This window comes from Pholis gunnellus (genome assembly GCF_910591455.1).
Source record: "Pholis gunnellus genome assembly, chromosome: 1".
Lineage (NCBI taxonomy): Eukaryota > Metazoa > Chordata > Actinopteri > Perciformes > Pholidae > Pholis > Pholis gunnellus.
In genome coordinates, this window is record NC_136528.1 from 27,202,356 (window position 1) to 27,221,946 (window position 19,591).

Genomic DNA, 19,591 nt, shown 5'->3' on the forward strand with positions numbered 1-19,591 from the left:
CATTTAAATTAGCTCATTAACATCTTCAAGTAAAAATATGTCTTATTAACTTTGTTTTAAGGTCGGCCCAACCGTTTTTATAAAGTAACAGACTTTAAACTATTTGATATCTAACTGGCAGGTGACAGCTATCAATCAATCAATCACTGGCTGTTGCGCGCGCTACCGGAACCATGAAACTGTGGTCATCTCTTTCGGGGGAAGCATTGCAGCGACGCACTAGTGCAAGAAGTCGGTTCCGGACATGTTAGTTTGTAGCGACTCAAGCAACATTGGAGTCGTGTGAAGGTATGTTTTCTAGCGTTAAAATGCTTTTATTGTGCTTTTGTGTTGTAATAATATTTAGTTAACGCTAGCTAAGCGCATTCAGACCATTTTAGCTTGTATTATTCCGCACGAGGGATTTGTCAAGACACATCAGAACACGCACATCCGCCAGTTAACATATTACAACCTGATGCTAGCCGTGTCATTAGCATTGGCTGTTGTGATATATGAAGTGCTTCTGTAGCGTTTCATCTGTCGTTGCAGTATGGCCGAGACCACGGACACCCGGCAGAAGTACGAGGAGCTGTTCGCCCACAGATTTTCATCGGACGATAAAGAATACCAACAGTATCAGAACCGTCCAGCTGACCCCCCACCCATTGTGGAGAACTGGAGGAGTCGTGGAGGTGGAAACAGAGGCCGGGACAGGTAACGTGACTTTAGCCCTCACAGCTACTTTTATAATTTGTAATCTACATACTTTTGAATGGTTAGGGTTAGGGTTATGTATGCATTATGATGATGACGGTTTGGTTTGTGATGCTGATGATGGCAACACTGTAAGACAGGTATTCATTTTTACAGCTTGCTTTTTGTTTTCTGTTCCCAAATAAATATGATTATGCTCTGGCTTTATTTTACAACCGGTATGGTTTTCTGACTGCTCGTGTATTCACAGATGTAATAATTCAGTTTTAACAAAAGCTCCACCAGAATCATAGGAGCCAACATACAACTGTTTTCAAAGGCTGAGAACACAGTTCTAAGCATTGTGCCGTCACATGAACTTTTAGGACTTATACATGTAGCCATTTCTTTACAATCACAATTTCTTCTCAGTCCAATTCTTAGGTCTCTCCTTTCCAAAAATGCTCTTTCATTATTGATTGTTGTGTATTGTTTTGTCCACTAGCCTGATTTCTTAATTATCATGTTGCGGTGAAATCTGGTGTGCTAAATTTGGATAAGACATTAGGGAAACTCTGTGATCCCAGCTGGATTTACTCTGCAGATGTGTTGGCCATTTAGATGTGTAACGGAGTTTCCTGCTGTCTGGTTCCATGTAATGCAAGTAGTATAACCGGTTTCTGGAGCTTAATTGTTGTCTGGTCTCCATCTAGGTACCAGGACCGACGAGGCCGAGGTTGGGGAGGAGACCGCCGTGGACAGCAACACTGGCATGACAGAGACAGAGACAGAGACAGGGACCGGGACCGAGACCGGAACAGAGACAGAGACCAGGACAGGGACAGGGACAGAGACAGGGACAGGGACAGGGACAGGCACTCGGGGCATGGAAGTGGTTATCAGTCAGGCCCTCCAGGCTACAACCAAGGATATAACTCTCATCAGAGATCACAATATGACCGCTACTGATCTCTACTGTAATCTCTCAGGTGTTGTCAGTGTTTATAGTAGTTACAGTCTTACAACTCTCACTGCAATACCATTATGTGGCAATGTTTAACCAATTTATTTTTGTTACTGTTATTCCCATAGTCTCATAAGCAAGAACTGAGCAATATATTAACAATTTACAGTCAATCATTGTCATTGTGTGGAACTTTTTTTTATTGTTAAAGATTTTTGTCTGAATTGAAAATGCAATGCAAATATGTCGTCAGATTTTTTTCCAGAATTATTTTTGCAGAAAAGTACAGATCCTGTTTGACTTCCACTTACCATTTCCGTACCTCAGCAGTCATTTTTCTCCTAGACATGTAATCACATTAAATCTTCTTACTCTGTTTTTGGGAACGATAACAAGGACATACTTGCAGATTTCAATACTGAAACTGTCATTAACAATGACAAAGCAAGTATGCAGCTACATCTATACTTGCTTTGGAATCTGAGTATTACAAATTATACAGTATTGTTGCAGACTGTGAATCAGAATTTCCTGAGAAAATCTGTTTGTAATGCAGCTTTGTGTTTCTGTGTCCCTTTATGTAAGGATATTGATGAACTGAACTGTTTTCATTAAACATGTATTTTCTTAATTTTTTTTGTTTTTTTTTACAGGGCTCAACTAACAGAATTGGACGATGTCAGTCGTAGTCAGCACCACACTGTAATTAAATGTGTTAGGACATGTATGTCTTAGAAGTGAGAATTAAGATTCCCTGTCCAAATGTCCCCGATCGAAGAGAATAACCTGACCGTTGTGTCATCCAAGTAATTTGAGTTTGGGACATTCAAGTCCAGCCACTTTATTTATAAAGCACATTTAGACCACCTTCACTAGTGACAAACATAAAAGCTGCGATGGCCTCACTGCGCCCTCTCCGAATCTTAAACTCATTTAAATCAAAATATCTTCTTTCCTAGATGTTATTACGCTTGTTTCAAATCTGCCACTTTAGGCTCAGAAATGAAGAACATGCTGAAGCCACATGTCACCAGCCTTTAATGTTAGTCTAATGGATGGCACATTAAACCAAATGGCCTGAACAACTGCACTGTGTAAAAGGAAAGCAGCATTCACAGTAAATGGCTCAGCACAAGCCCCAGACCAATAGTTCACACTGTGAAAAGCAACTGAATTATTTATATGCATCATTAATACATTATTGCTACATGCATCATTGGCTATGGCACATGTAGCTCATTGCCTAAAGATGTCAGAGTTTGTGCGTCTCAGTCCTTTCGCAGATCTTAAATTAAGTAACATGGTGACGTTGGTCACATTGGTCCACAACACAAGCAGACCCACTCTGCGTTGTTTTATCACTGCCTGAATGCAATTCTGTGGTATCTATTTATGGCTGTGGCGAAGACGGGGTTAACAGTTCATTCAGACTTCAGCAGCTCAATCAGCTGTGATGATGAGGGAGGGAGGAGGTTAGGGAGAAAGTGTGTGGGGGATGTGCTAAAACTTGCACACAGCGAGGAAGGCTGCCGTCACCACTGTAATCAGTTTAGATTAGAGAGACTTCACCCCAGATTGCTGCGTCTTCACAGAGCAGGGATTTGCTGGACAGAGACGGTTAAAGTGAAACCGATTCACTGGCAAAGAAATATCCAAATGTAACTGTTGTGCTTTGGAGGCACGGAAAATGAATAGTTTAGTGTCCAGGAAACAAACACAGGAAATAAATACAGGAAATAAACAGTGGGACATTGTTGTTGGACATCTGTCTGTTATTTGTAAGGCTACAGCCAGCAGCTAGTTAGCTTAGCATAAATACTGTAAATGGAGGAAGGAGCTAGCTCTGTTCAAAGGTAACACAATGAGCATGTCGACACCTCTAAAGCTCATTTATTAACATGGCATATCTCGTCTGTTTAATCTGTAAACGACATGTTGTGGTTTTACGGGCTAGATTATTTCTTGACTGGGCACAGTCACTTCCTGGAGAGAATATGTGTATTTCTCAAAATGTCAAACTATTCCTTTAAGGGTCAGTTAAAGGAACAGTGTGTTATATTTAGGATTTTGGATCTATTGGCAAAATTATATATATATATATATATATAATATGTTTCTACAGTAGTCCAGAACGAACAAACCAAACTGGTTTAGATGGTGCCATACACGTTAACACGTTGGCCACCATAGTTCTGACTCCCCTGACTTTTCCTCTGGAGGTACACTTTAGGGTTTTGAAGTGAAATGTATTTAATGGATTGTTGTAAAATTGTGTACAGACATTCATGTCGCCCACAGGATGAATTGTAACCACTTTGGTGATTCCCTAACTGTTCATTGAGCACTATTCATCAAGTCAAACGTTTAATTTTTCCACTTTACTTGGTTTTATGTCCAAATATCTGCAAAAATGATACAACTCCCACCAGCCTCAAAAGGTATTTTTTGTTTAGTGCTAATTGGCAAAGCTGGTTCCTGTGTAAAGTTCACCAAAACTAATCCAGAGGTCAACATGTTAATCTGGTCCATTAGGGTGCCACAGAGCAGTAAGCACTCTTACTGCATTCAATGCACTCATCTCGTTAATAAACCATTTGGATTTGAGGGTAAGTACATTTTCTTTTGTTATTGCAACATTAGGAGAAACAAAATCAGCACTACAACATTGTTATACAGTTCAGGGTTCATTCGACTACCTGCTTTCAGCGCCCCCTATAATCAAAGCCATACATTTTAATTACAGTAATAAACTGTTAATGCAAAGTGAGGCGTGGAGAGCGTCAGTCAGAGATGAAAAAACAATAGAGAGAGCCACAGTGAGGGACCAGAGTCTCCTCGGTCTGGTCTGCCGGGCTGTCAGGCTTCATGTGGCCTGTTTGTGACGATGCAATGTGACAGCAATGGGGACAGAGTGCTGGGGGCCATGTCCTTGATGATGAACTCATCCACTACAATCATCACTCTATCTCCCCCCTTTTGTGTGTGCATGCAGAAACACCACAACCTCCCCACCAACACACATACACACACACACACACACACCACATCCCCCCAGCCCCTGCAGCACTGTGCGACCTACATCTGGTGCTGGAGAGTGCATGGGGCTAAGGTTGGCCCAGGCCAGCCAACCCCCAGCAGACAGTGGGGAGTGTTCACGTAGCGTGTGACGTGTGTGAACGGCGGAGAAGTCTTTTTGTTGAAATAAACGCCCCCAGCTTTGTACCGTACAGAGCTCTGCACAATTGCGCCCCGTCACATGAACACACACGTGCAGATAGAGAGCAAGCGCTGATAACATGCACTTAGACCTTAATAATTGTTGCTGCAGATTAGGTTTGATGGAAACTTGTCCCTTGCTCATCCAACTGCGTGCTCTATAAGTTAATCATGCAGCTGCTCAGGTCATCCATTTAAAGACAGTGGACTCTGCTGCCGAGGGAAGCTTGTTAGTCTGATTAAATCTCGTACTATCTCCACAGAAGGAAGTATTCAGATCCTTTTAAGGACAAGTACCGATACAACAACGTGAAAAAATACTGTATTGCAAGTAGCAGTGTACTCAGAATCACACTTAAATAAAATAAAATGTGCTTAAATTATCAAAAATAAAAGTCTCCGTAATCATTTTAACTACTTTAGTAACAGGTAACCCTACAAAGGGTCACAAGACACCTGAGGGGTTGTGAGATAATTAATGGGAGAGGAAATAAGAAAAACAATGTTCTGCTACACAAATTTGTATTAAACCTTTGAGAAACTCTTAGGCCTTAAATAGTTATTTAAATGAAACATGTGTTAAGCGGACAAATCACTTTTTGGTGTAACTGCTAGCATTATTAAATGGAAATGTGGTCTCCATTCTTCAGACTGCTCTGCCTATTGCCAACAAGGCTGCAATTAAAACTTCCAGACGACGAGCATCAACCCCCTGCAGAGCATTCTCTTTGATTAGAACAAATGTTCCTTTTTATTTAAAACTACTGGCTCAAAATAGGTAACTCGAGGAATAAGGTTCATGTTGCTTACCATGGTGTCTCAGGCTTGGTAAGGGAACCACCTGATCATACCTTCCTTTGTGCTAAAGGAGGTCTGAAGTGAAATAATGAAAATGAAAAGAAAAACATTTTCTCACTATCTCATTATTTTGATGTATCTCATCATAATATTTTTTATTTATTATCTACCAGGTGTACATAGTGTACATTTCATCATCCTGCTGTCGTCATATTGCCACATGTCCTCTGTCAGCACCAACAAAGACAAACCTTTCAGTTGACTTGAACCAAAGCTCAACACCCAATGTTTCAGTGGCTCGGGGGTCATATACTATATATGTACATAATAATTAGTTACCAAACAGTCTTATATCATTGGAATACAGATTGCATAACTCCCACCAGCTGGACAAGTATCCACACACACACACACACACACACACACACACAGCCACACACGCACACACACACACACACACACACACAGACTCCCTCATCCCTGCAGGTGGATGTTGGTGGTGAAGTGTCATGCTAATGGATTTACAGAATATTTGAAAAAAGGAAACAGCTGGCAGATTACAGGAGAGGCTGCACGCTGAAGTCGAATTTCAGGACGACCAATTGAGCGCAGTCTTGGACTGACCCAATTCATTTTTTAGGAACATCTTCTAAAAAGAGTTTACAAATGGCCCAATGTGGTTTTAATTATTCAGACAGACAGAACAGAACTGTATAAAGCCTTGAATTAACATGAATGTAATACTTTAAAGGGGATTTTAAACATCAGAGTCCGTATACAGGTCTTGAGGAGTACTTCTGCATTTGTACATGTACTGTATGGATGGATGGAGTATATGAATGCATGTACACTAAAAAAGATATGCATATCTACCTTCTTATTCATTGTGTGGACAGTGTAGGTTGTCCATAAATGTTCTTTGAATTGTGAGAAAGGTAGGCGTAATGAGCTCTGGGTGCAGCACATCTGTTCAGTCATTGCTGTGATATGTCGGATATTTACTCATTTGTTTGTGACTGTTGAAGCTCTCTGATTGACTTATAATCAGATTATTACCTATATTATTCTATATATAGGTCTATAATGGTTTTCCAACGTGCAACAACATAACCAAACATAGAACCAAAGGCTGAATGTTCCAAGCTCTCTCCTCGTGGTAGAAATGAGCCACTCTGAATATGATGTTCACCAGTTTGACCAAAGAATTTTCCTTCACGAGGAATGGGATGAAAATAACAACATTTACTGAAGTCTGACTCTGTAAGTCTGACTCTGCACCACTTCTGTCCTGTACAGTCATGTGTCATGGGTCGTCACAAACAGCAGAGGCATAAATCCTCTCCCCTGCTGTCAGTGTTCAAGTAGAAGGCTCAAACCGAGAAAGACTGCTGCTATCTACCCACACACACACACACACACAGAGAGAGAAAGCCACACTGTCATGGATTTGTAATCTAATAGCTTTAAGAAACTCCTGAGTTTTACCCCATAAACTTCACATTTGCCTCTTTAATGCCTCAGGAAACTTCTCGTGAATCTTGTGTTTTGACACATCACACAGGTGTGAGCTGAGGAATGTGTCCTCCTGGTTTCTTGAGCGTTTTGTGTCTGGTGGGTGGTGAAAACCTGTCTCAAACCGATTTTTTTTGTTGCTTTTTTTTTCTATTATGAAGGCTGTCTAAGTGGGCAGTCAGCTGGGAAAAGCTCTCAGGTCTCGGTGACTCACCTGACAGCCTCCGTGGATCACTCTCCTCATCAAAGCCCACTCACAGCCTTCTAAAGTGGACTTGTCTCTACCGTTGTTCTCATACAAGCGTACGGATTATGAAATTCAAGAGCACTTCATCTCTGGGCTGTAGACTTGGCGTTCAGCAGACAGCACTGATTTATTTCATTTTTATTGGCAGCATAAGAACAGAGCATATTTAATAAGAAATAATCTGGTATTATTGAGATTTGCGTCAGGATTTAAGAGTCTAAAATGACTATGCTATTTTCTTACACTTACAGTAGTTCTAGTCTCATTTGAGGGACATTCTACTTTTCTTTTGGCATCTTATACTCTTAACATCTTCAATTGACTTTTAAATTATCTAAATATGTATTTCATATGGGCTATTTCGACCTACAGCTTGTCTTCACATTATGCATTTCTAGTGTTGGAAAGTACTTTACTTCAATACAGTTCTGAGGTACTTGTGCTTTACTTGGGTTTCTCCATTCAATGGTTTATGTCTCTGTGTAAAAAGAGACTTAAAATGTACTCCACTTCATGTATTTTCCAGCTATAGTTATCTTTTAGATTCATATTTTAAATAAAACATATGATAAGCTTATGAAATACAACACGTTGAAGATTCCCAACATGTTTGGCTTGTGGCCTGTTAGAATAAACCACTGGGGCCTCTTGTTTCAGAGACAGTTCCCCTCTAAACGTCTCAGATGGTTTCATTTTAATAACTGTTATGGAGGTAAAATTATTCAATATTTCAAAAAATATGCTTAGTTTTGTAGATTTTTTTTAAATGAATTATCTTCCTACTCCTCACATTTATCTTGTGACCCTTAACTGGACTGAACTACCTGACTTGCTACAACAGTAAAATACTTCTCACATCCATAATCCATATTATTAACACAAGTAATATAATATTATGCCAGTCAATGGCAATTTTTCAGTCGAACCCTCCCTCTTGTTATATTTTAATAATTAAAGGCCTGAGGGTAAAAATGATATGTTTGTTTAGCAAAGGTTTGGACTTTCCTCTCCCCTTCATCCTCTCACAACCCCTCAGATTTAACGGCCATGTTGGGAACCAGTGATAAATCCTTCCTACTCTCAGATATGAATATGTTTAGGCGTCTGATAGCTGGCTGTATGGAGCATTTGGCATCACCTAGTGACAGAAAGAGGAATGATACATTAATCAAAGACCAACTTTATACAGAGTCTATCGAAGGAAACCATTTTACAACATTTTAATGCCAAAAAGCTAAAAAATAGACTTTTGTTCATTAACTTCACCACTAAAGTCCTGGAGCATTTTTTTTTCTTCTTCTTTTTTTTTTACATTTTAATGTAGTGCTAGGCAAACATGAAGTCATAAATTACACCATGTACCACTGGTGAAGTTACATAACACACATGGATCCTTAATACAATGCAAAAACAAAGTACTTGAAGACACCTGCTGAATAAATGATAACAGTGCACAATAAAAAATATGCAAACATTATACTTTCGGTAAATGCATCAGCAAAAACTGAGACAAAAGAATGAAATGGCGCCAACCAACAAATGGCAGCTGTCTCTCTAGTTTCACTCGTGCAGGATTAACTCCTGCAGTGACAGCTTACTGACCACAACACACGGACAGGACATCAGTATTAAGATCATTTACAACTGATGATACAATTTATGCCCAAAAAGCTTCTTTTTTTCCCCACAACTCCGCTTGTTTCCACATTCCCGATCATGTCTGTACACCAGTAACACACACACACACACACACACACACACACACACACACACACACACACACACACACACACACACACACACACACACACACACACACACACACACACACACACACACACACACACACACACACACACACACACACACACACACACACTTTATTCCAAGGGATTATGAGGCACTACATTTATCTCCAGCAGTCTAGTCTTCCCAGCAGTCTACGGTCACCCTGGTTCAGCGTACCAGCATGACACCGTGTTAAGTCTAGGTGTAGTAGATTATCTCAGGGATCTGGCCGTCCTCCACTGATGTACCGTTGTTATTTCCTGGTGAGCTAAAAAACAAAAAGGTCGTCTTGGTCCCCATTGCTGTTTCCTGGGTTAATTTCTTCAACCCCTTTGTGCCATAGTGAGAGTCTGGGCCCTGAGGTGTAAAATGAAAAAGGAGATAATATGTTTAATCCTAATCAGGTGGTAAAAACAAACAAACAAACAGCATGTTAATTTTTGCAGTAATACATATTTTAAATACAACAAGTTGAGACTGACCTTTAAGGTGGCACATGCAGTGTAGCTGACATTGGGTAGGATTTCCACAGGCTCTTTGAACATCACTCTGAACGTGTTTGCTGTGCCGTCACAGTTGAAACCGGTGTCGTTCTGCCCCAGTGTAATGCGTTTGTCGCTCTCTAAGATCTGTAAGGGACAATTACTTTAGTGTATGAACAACGATGTGCAAAAAAAAAAAAATCTACTTTATGATAATTATATCGAACTGAAAATGTAAAAAACACAGCTGGCAGGTTACTCTGTTTGGTGGTGTATTTCTCTGGTTGGTAACGGTAACTTTGTGGAAGAATCCACTGTGAAAGAGGCAGAGATACTGATTTCTCTATCCGCAGCGTTCTCTGCAGATCACAATGTAAAAATGATGCAACACAACGGTGTCTTGCTTTGTCACTGTATACACTTGTTCACCAAGGTTGTACAAATTAGCTCCAACTGGAGAGGAATTACGAAACACACAGGATGGAGGGTCAGTGGGTTCGCTACACGTAGGGCTGGCTATAAAGCTTTAAAGGGAATCTGAATGAAAAGTAGCAAAGACTGTCAAGTAGTAGCACTGATGTGAAATGGATCCTCTGATTTGCACTTCTTATATTTAGCAGTTTTTAAACCCTTTAAGTTATTGCATTGCTGCTTTTGTTAAGACAAAATTGTACTTTTGAGAAAATTGGCTTTATTGTAAAATTAAAAAAATCTGTTAATATTCCTCAAAGATACCCTGAATAAAAACATTGGTTGTGAAACTGGTGTACTGTATCGGTACGAATATGAAAAAGAGCACACCTCCATTAACATAACATCACTATGCCTCAATGGCAGTAGTTACCTGTATGTTGACCTGATAGTCAGTGGGTCCATGTATTGAACCATACAAGCCAAAACCCACTATGGATATTCTTTTGTTAACATTGAATCTGCAGAGGGAGAAAGGCAGACAGAGAAAAAAAAAATTAGATCAAAGGAACTCAGTTTGTTGAGATGAACAACTGACCACCGATGTTGGTCATCTCACCTGATTCTGTCGCTGGTACCACTGTACCCCCATCGACTCTCAACCTGCTGGAATCTATTAATGCTGCACTCCTCTCCCCTGAGGCAGCAGCGGGGCCTGTCGATGTAGTCGACCCGTGGTTTGGGGTTTACTGTAAAGTGTAAAAACAGATTTACCACCTCCCGATCGAACAATATTCCAGACTGGGCAGGCCCTGTTGCACAAGAAAGAATATCAAGCTGGTTTCTGTGGTTTGAGCTGTATGGACAAATCAGGAACATGATGAATATGTTTGGCTGAAATGGTCCAAAAAAAAAGAAAGAAAAAAAAACTAATACAGGAAGAGAAACAAGTTCTATACCTGCAGCAAACTCCTCAACGGTCATGAGCGGGAAGCGGATGAGCGGGACGGCTTTGCCCAGAACCTTCTGTTTGTTCTCAGAGGTCGGGGGAAGCTGTTGTCTGTAACACTCGGCCTCTGCCCAGCGTACCACCGCCCCAAACAAGCGGTTCTCCCTGATGCTGAGTGTGTCTCTTTGTAGCACTGCACATAAGGTGTCTGCGCATTGCAAATACACAGAGTGGTCATCAGTTTACATCCAAACAAGAAAAAAGAAAAACAGTTTGTGTAGAAAGACTCACATACCAAGGTCGATATCTGTAAAACCCTCTGCGTTTATTGCGTCCGCAGTGCTTTTGTCTATAGTGTCTAAGCAGAGACTGGCAAGTTGAGGCTCATCGAATAACCTTGCCTGTAATGAAAGCACAACATAAGCCACATTAGTATCTAATAGTAGGTACTGGTCAATTACCTTTCATGCACCAAAGGATTTTTAAAAAGCTGAGAAAAAGTAAGTGTCTCCTTTATAGATTAAATATTGTGTAAGATTAACCAAAAGATGTTGGGGGGAAATAAAGCAGTGAGTAGATTCTAACACCACCTCATTTTGCAAATCCAATATTCAAGTCTGATAAATTGGGTTTTTTGGCAAAAACATCACTCAAACTTCATGAAATGTTAATGAACTTAAAATGAGTAACCAAGCAATGACACTGGGAATCAAGCGTACACCGCTGGAGATGCGTCTCTTTTGTTGGCGTGTTGAAAAAAAAAAAAGGGAGTGTTTTTTGATAAGCAGCTGAGCATGCAGCCTGATGGCGTAGCAGCCAGCATCAGACAAAATGCTGAACCCAAACAAACAGCAGCATGAACCAAAAATAGCACAAACTAATGTCGTAAAAACTCAACCATCGATGGCTGCAAGATGGTCCTGTGGGGATACACAGAAAGAAAAATGGCTTCATCCTCCACTGAAAGAGCCGCAGTCTGACAGTTTCCAGCAGATGGAATGAAGAAGGCAAAATTGTTATTACATAGTTTCATATTTTTCTCCAGGAGACTGATCACGAAATCTGATCACGCCGTTATTGAGACCTTCTGCTTTACGTCTTATGAGGGTGGATTCACCTAAAATACTGTGAACATATTTTCTCACTTTCTTTTGGTGGTTTCTGACCAAGCAGTTTCCACTGCCACTCCCATAAAGTGGGAGGTTAAATGGGAATTAAATTGTGCTGCCCAAAGCATCAAAATAGTACATGTGCAAAACTCAACAGCAATGTGTGTGTTTCCAGAAATAGTGTCCCAGTTGATACCACCGTTTCTGGAAAGACGTGTTGCTGTAAAAATGACACTTTAAGACTTTTGAGCCCCTCAAAATGAAATCTCAGATATGAAAAACTAAAAATATAAATATAATATGTGATATATCTGGGGCTAACGAGATAAATATCAAGGTGTCAAACCAAAGGTTAATGCCAGAGAGTTTCGGGGTCTATATGTACGACACAGTAGCTGTGACAATAACCTGAGTGAGGAGCATGAACGCGTTGTCGGCTCTGAGGTGCTTGGTGAGGAACTCCACACAGCGACTCTCCAGAGCAGGGACCGCGTACTTCTTGGCCGTATACAGAGTCGTCATCACAGTCTCAGGACCAATGTGGACCTCGTCAGAATACAAGAACCTGTGCAGAGGAAACGGGCAACAGAACAATGTTTATGGTCAGGTATACATGATGTTATCTACCGAAGAATTCAAAATATTTAACACATTTCAGCCTGAAAAATCTTGACTAGAAATACATTTGCAGTATGTAGATGGTGTCCAACCAGATAGTGTTCCTTAAAAAAGCCCTACGGCTGAGTAACAAACCTCTAGCAGCAGAAATCTATCCGAATCCAAAGACCGTCCAAGAGATGGCATCAGACAGAACCTGATGTAAATCATAATTTTGCCAATTTTAAGCTGTATATTTTCTTTTAGGGGGGAAATGGGAAAAGGGTTTGTAGGAAATAAAAAGTTATAATATCAGAAAGTAAGGTATCTATAAAAGCATTGTATCTGAAACTAGGCACTTATGATTGCACGAAAGCCTTTCAAAGCACGTGTGACTACTATTCTGTTAATACAGCGTACAAAGGCTGCAACTTAGTCCTGCACCTACAAATACCCAGCCCACGAGGACTTATAATACACAACAAAAAATAAGTATATAAAAACACTGCAGTGGTGATACATGTGTCTGACATGAACAACACTACATTGCAAACAAAGAGCTCAGTCTTCTGTCAAAATTCATCTACAATTCAAATCCAGCCACAAAAATGGTTCCCTCACAAAAACACAGCTCAGGTATCTTATTACAATTCATCCAGAAGAAGAACTCATCACAAGTTAAGGCCTTTGAGCAATTCAACATGAAATGGACTTCATCTTCAGACTCACCTAAAGACAGTCTTTTCCCTTCAGGAGAGACCAGTAAACCCACATGTTTCTATAACTGTCTGAACTGTGAAGAGATATTTGACATATGGACCTATGTCTCTACAGTGCACTGGCCTTTGCAATGTTGTTCTACCTGGGTTAATGATCTGAGAGTTATACTATCATATTTACACACATGGTGTTCCCATTTAGCTCTTCCCGGTGCAATCACTATATCAGGCCTACATCCTCCTTTAAATGTAGCTGAACGTTGCTGGACGAACAGTTAATTACTAAGTGGGCTTTACTTTGGTGCAGGGTGATCACCTGGCCTACCTGAGCAGGGCGAGGAAGGCTGCCGGTTCCACATCAGGCAGCTCTATCTCAGTCGAGGTTGTGGCCATCCCACCGTTGAACATGGCATCAAAAACGGCACTGCCGGCGGCCAGGACGAACTTATGGGCCGGTATCCTCTGGGCCTGTCTGCCCTTCCCCACGATGAACCTGACGTCGCTGAGCAGCTCGTTGTTGAAGAGAAAGGCGAAGCGCTCCTTCAGGGAGCTCTTCGTCGCCTGCCAGTTGTACATGGGCTCCCGGTGAAGGCCGAGGACAGGCGGGGAGGCGGACCGGGCAGAACCGGAGGAGGCTGGCATGTTGGCGAGCCCCGCCGCGGCTCCAGACTGAACCGAGTTAAATGCTGCCTCCTGACCGTTATGGTTTGACGCTAAGCCGCCACCGACGCCGCTCCCGGTCGCCATAACGACACGTTTTTAATGTTTTATTCCACGTCCCGAAAGCACCGTTAATGTCACAGGAAAATGCACCGACCGTACCGTGTGTGTCGTTTTTTATTTACGTGGTATCCATCGCGGCGGACGCCATCATTCTTTGATGTTTGGCTAGCTAACGTTATCTGCTAGCTTGCGTTCCTCCAGAAATGACGCAGACGCAGACTTCCTTCAAAACACTTTTTTTTCATTAAACTTTATTGCTGTGTTCAGGAGAAACAAACAAGCCAGTGAAGAGAAAGGGATCAAAAAGGACAATGTTTTGACACGAAATTAGTATTGAAAACAAAAGACAAATTAATAAAACTAAATGTTCTCGCTATGTATAAATAATTTGATGTGATATATTACCAACGCAGTTGCTGATAAAGCAATGTGTGTATTTGTTAGTAAATTAGCATTTGTTAATAGACAATTTTGTCCCAATAAATTAGATTTATGGAGAAGGATAAACAGTAGTAATACATTCAAACATTTTTAAATCAGCAATTGCATTTTTGGTGACCACCATATACATCCTCCTATTCAGAGGTTTATTTTAATTATTATTTATAAATCAGATAACAAACATATTAATACATACACAATATAATTCCATACATATCAATTGTAAACATGATGTTTACATTTATAAACAAACCCATTTATATATTTATTTGTATACTTTTGTTTTTAATGTCCAATCGACCACTAGATGTCAGAGTCTCCTCCTTTATTTAAATAACATTAACAAACCGTCATAGCTTTTTAATGATTATGATGAAAAATAAACTGATTAGAGTTTTTATATTGAATAAAGCTGCAATATTCAGTAAAATCATTTTCTGTCACGGTGATGTGAACAGCTCTCTCTCTCTCTTTGTGTGTGTGTGTGTGTGTAGCATGAGAGAGAGAGAGAGAGAGAGAGAGAGAGAGGGGGGGGGGGGGAGAAGGAGAAGGAATGAAAACGAGAAAGACCAGAAAAACATGACAGAGCATACTCGCAGGAGCTGGATTAGAAGTTTGTGCGTTGTTTACATAGTTGGTCGCATCGGGACTTTTTCCCAATTCCTTGAGATATGACTCGCGGATTAAACAGGAGAGTCTAAACGGCTGAGTTATTTTAAATTCTCAATTTTCCCACAAGATAAAATTACTCAACCCTGGTCCGCAATGAGCGCGTCTGCAGGGACGGGAGTGTTTGTGCTCTCCTTGATGTCCATCCCCATCTGCTATTTATTTAATTCCCTCATTTACAACAACAGGTGAGTGAGAAGAGGCATTTTTAGTTGAGTTACCTATATTTTCTCTGCTGATTAAGAGACTGTTGCCAGTGCAGCACTAATAAGCATAATTTTAAAATGATTTGTCGTATCTTTTAAAACTACACATATCTCTACATTGCATTTAGTGCTGAAGCTTTCTTCTTCGCTGGCTGTTCAACAATCCTCATCCTGTCCATTTCAGCCCGTTTTATGCTCAAGAAGAAGGCTCCAGTAGATCCTCTTTTCTATGGTATGAATTATACAAATGCACGTTTCTTGTTGGGACCAAGATATTTTTATATGTTTGTAGTCTTTGGAGAGAAATATTGATTTAACAACAAGTCATGTGAAAGGAATCATAAGCTTCTGTCTGACTTACATGAAAACAGAGGGAGTTATTGGGGAGTAGGACCCTGCAGTAAACCTTAAGCATGCATCTTCTGTCCAGTGTTTGCAGTGTATGCATTCCTCAGTGTGGTGAATCTGATCATCGGGCTGGAGCAAGACAACATCATTGATGGATTCGTGACGTTTTACCTCAGAGAGGCAAGTGTTGTGTTGTGTGTCCTGTTTGTGAGCTGACTGTTTGTACTTACTGATAGATCCACCCTGTGTTTTAGGCAGATCCACATATTAACACAGCACATGGGCACATGATCTCCTATTGGGACGGCTGTGTGCACTATCTCATATATCTCGTCATGATTGCGGCGATTACTTGGGGGTAAGAGCGGTCTGTCTGTAAGATCTACCTGTTTGTCTATCTATCAATCCATCCATCTATCCATCCAAGTCTCTTGGAAGTATAATGTAATCATTTGACTTTGACAATGGTGGTGTTTCGTGGTTTGCACATGCAGGGACAGTTACCGAGCCATAGGACTCTACTGGGTGGGATCTTTTCTCACACGTGCCATAGTCTACATTCTTGGGAATGCTGTGGGTAAGTACACTAAAAATAATGGCATGCTTTTAGACGGCTAGTGTAGGGTAGCCTGTGTAACCCCCTGCACACACCTCCCCTGAGAATTTTACAATGTAGTTAAAAAAGATGCCCAGTGTATACTGCTATTTTCAGTGTTTTGGTCTTTCCCATGGTAACATATTATCTTTGTCTGTCTCTAAGGTAAATATGGGACCCAAGTTAGCTTTCTCTTCCTCCTCCACATGCTATATATCTCTGTGTCTGTCTGGGCCTGCTTACGCATCATCAGCCAGCCCTCCACACGGGAAGTTCAGTTGACAGTAAGTCAGCATCAAAACTGGACATTATTACAATAAAGCATATTATTGGAAGATTCCCTTCATATACTGTATACTATATTGTGTGTGTGACAGAGAGCACTGTTTTAACATCCTGTTGTTGCTTTCTCTCAGAGCGTCCAGGAGGCTGAAAGAAAAGGTTTACTCCACAGACCTCTGGACCTACTGTTCATCATCTACCTCATTCCTGCTTTTGCCTTCTGCGTCTTCAGAGGCCTGGTGAGAAACCGTCAGATGATCACCTGCCCAATTCTCACACACACCATGGTGGAATAATAATAATCTTTATGTGTCTGTTAGGTTGTTCTGGACTGTTCCGGCGATTGGTGTCAAGCCTACACACGACAGTATGAGCCTTACCTCAAAGACCCTTCAGCCTATCCTAAAATACAGGTAACTCAGTAAAGCTATGAACACCACACGCTCATCCTGATACTGTCATTGCACTTGTTTCTAAAGAAGTAAACTGTGTCTGTGTTTGCCAGATGCTGCTGAGCCTTATGTACTCTGGACCATACTACATCATTACTCTCTATGGGCTGATGGTCCCAGGATGTGAGTGGATGACTAATCTGACTCTAGTGCACTCCGGAGCACTGGCCCAGGTACGCCCTTGCTGTTTATTCCTCGCTCACCAGCAAAGGAATAACTAGGCCTTTGCAGGTAAAGATCCTGCACTAGCACACGTGTGTTTTTACTTAATCTGGCTGTTTAGACTGCAACAGGTGCTACACTTATAGAGGGTTAAAGATATGTCTATAGACCCTTTTCCCAGCAGCCATGTCCCAGCAGGGTAAACACAGGTGTTTATGAATTGATCAAATCAATAATGGTCCCATTCTTTTTAGTGTGTCACAGGCATTCCAGCGAGACAGCATGCACAATACCAAGGCCCTGGTACACCTACATTGAACAAGGTCATAATTAATGTTATTGATTGCACTTGTGTTTACCCTACAATGACATGTCAAAGAGGCTGCTGTGAGAGGGCCTATCAAGTCAAGAGAAGAGGTCTACATCTGTGTTCATGTCATTTTGGAGTTATCGTAATTACAAGTTTATAACTTGTAAATAGTGTTCACATCAACATCCAGTAGTTATGACTGGAACAGACGTACTTTTCTGAAAGCTCCGATATATCTGACTTTACAAGACTCAGGTTCCTAAAAAGTAAACATGGACATAATGTCAATTTAAATTAATAATTATAATAATAATTTCCACGGTAAATTACCCAGACCTTGTAGTGGTCTTTATCATTTACAGTCACACAAAGGTGGTCCGTATGAAAGAGCAAACTATTTTCCCACATGACATCATCATTCCAGGTAGATTAGGCAATGCTAGACCAAGGGTGAGCATCTGGCCAAGCCTATGCAGGCAGTTCCTAAACTCCCCTCTCTATCTAGTGGTCGCACACTGGTCTCGGTTGAGGATATTCTTCCGTGCTGTAAAACACAAGTGGAGCTGCATATGAACAGCTATGGTCTGAGTCGGCACCACATACGCTCACATCTAAAGATGGAAACTCTGTTGAGTGGTGGGAGCAACTTGTGTGCCAATCACATTGCAACAATCCAAACCAGCTATTGTGTTTGAGCTGCAGGCATGGCGCGTCACTCATCGGCGGGATAAGTGGGGAAGCTGACTTCAGACCAAGAGGAATGGTGGTATTGGTGGTGTTCACTTAAATGTCAGCTGTTTGACCTGGCTATAAATAGGAAAGCTGACGCTTTGACAGCCGTGGTTGCTGTGAGACGTGTCGTGTGTCTTTTCTCAGTGAATTTCTATGAAAAGGTAACTGGCAGGAGTGTGTTGGATTGAAAAAATATTTTAAGGATGAGGGGCAGTACCAGAATGTGTCCACGTTGTATGGTCATCAGTCCGTTAAATTAATAATCCACCATAAAACAATTGTTCCCTGAATTTATCTTGTTATTTTACCTATGTTTTCTTTTAAATATTCCTCGATATGAACTGTAAAATGTAGAAAATGTGATGTCTTGTAAAGATATGAGAGGATTTCCTTCTATATTCACAATTTTGCACTGATGTTTAACACAATGATCAAAGAAAAAAGCAGAAATGGAGGATTTAGGAGGGGATAGTCAGACGTCTTCATGCAATTGTTTAATCAGGCTCACAAGATATACAAATAAAAAAAACTGACTCTTTATAAGCAAGTGATATAAGAAAACAGTGTTCCTGTTAGTGTGACTCTACTGACTGCAACTTTTAGTCATCACTGTCATTTTCCCATTTCTCCCTCCCTGCTTCAATTCGCAGGCCCAGTTCGCTCATATTGGTGCATCACTTCACACACGGACACCGTTCTCCTACAGAGTGCCTGCTGGCGGCCAGCTTGTCTTCTTGCTGGTCAATATCCTGTACGCTCTGGTGCCTCAGGCTCTGTGCTACCGCTGCTGCAGCAGGCCTGCCCTCTTCCTCAGGCCAATGACAGATAAGAAGACTGAATGACAGACAGAGAGAGAGAGAGAGACAAGGATAAGGATGTCGAGGATGCCTAAATAAAAGGATGTAGTAGTTGTAAAAGACCGCTCTGTGTTTGCAGTTATTAGAAGTTGCATTTTTTGGAGGGGAAGAATTTTAACCTTAATGAGGGCTAAGTGGAGGTATTGGAGACATGACAAAATATTCCAGTGCCAAACAGAGTTTGTGTCATCTAGCATTTATTTTTTTTTGCTTATTTTGAAAATGTGAACTTACATTTTTACAAAATAAGTGTGTTTTTATACACACAGTGTCACAGTACAGATACTAATGCTGTCAGACTTGTGTTTGGGATTCAAATTCCTTGAAAATGATAATTGTTCAAAAAC

General features: G+C 40.9%; 3 protein-coding genes across 4 annotated transcripts; 2 read left to right on the top strand and 1 right to left on the bottom strand.

Annotated features, from left to right (window-relative positions):
- The first annotated feature begins 189 nt into the window (after positions 1-189).
- Positions 190-2,236, top strand: LOC306699599 (RNA guanine-N7 methyltransferase activating subunit-like). The gene is made up of 3 exons (XM_079164252.1): positions 190-288; positions 532-696; positions 1,389-2,236. Exons 2-3 carry the CDS (start codon positions 533-535, stop codon positions 1,642-1,644), a joined length of 420 nt encoding a protein of 139 aa, XP_079020378.1. The 5' UTR covers positions 190-288; position 532; the 3' UTR covers positions 1,645-2,236.
- A 6,340-nt stretch (positions 2,237-8,576) lies between these two features.
- LOC306694376 (BTB/POZ domain-containing protein 1-like) lies at positions 8,577-14,377 on the bottom strand. 2 transcript variants are annotated; one of them, XM_079157213.1, is made up of 8 exons: positions 13,793-14,377; positions 12,560-12,716; positions 11,338-11,443; positions 11,053-11,250; positions 10,713-10,842; positions 10,527-10,614; positions 9,683-9,829; positions 8,577-9,557 (listed from the first exon to the last, which is right to left on the bottom strand). In XM_079157213.1, exons 1-8 carry the CDS (start codon positions 14,212-14,214, stop codon positions 9,399-9,401), a joined length of 1,407 nt encoding a protein of 468 aa, XP_079013339.1. In that variant the 5' UTR covers positions 14,215-14,377; the 3' UTR covers positions 8,577-9,398. The 2 variants fall into 2 exon arrangements, with proteins under 2 accessions (XP_079013339.1, XP_079013338.1); XM_079157212.1 differs by having other exon boundaries at positions 10,713-10,905.
- An 867-nt stretch (positions 14,378-15,244) lies between these two features.
- On the top strand, positions 15,245-19,540 carry LOC306694026 (transmembrane 6 superfamily member 1-like). Its single transcript, XM_079156726.1, has 10 exons — positions 15,245-15,488; positions 15,635-15,738; positions 15,937-16,038; positions 16,113-16,212; positions 16,349-16,431; positions 16,615-16,733; positions 16,866-16,970; positions 17,052-17,144; positions 17,237-17,356; positions 19,038-19,540. The coding sequence occupies exons 1-10, from the start codon at positions 15,397-15,399 to the stop codon at positions 19,227-19,229; spliced, it is 1,110 nt and encodes a 369-aa protein (XP_079012852.1). The 5' UTR covers positions 15,245-15,396; the 3' UTR covers positions 19,230-19,540.
- Positions 19,541-19,591: the final 51 nt, after the last annotated feature.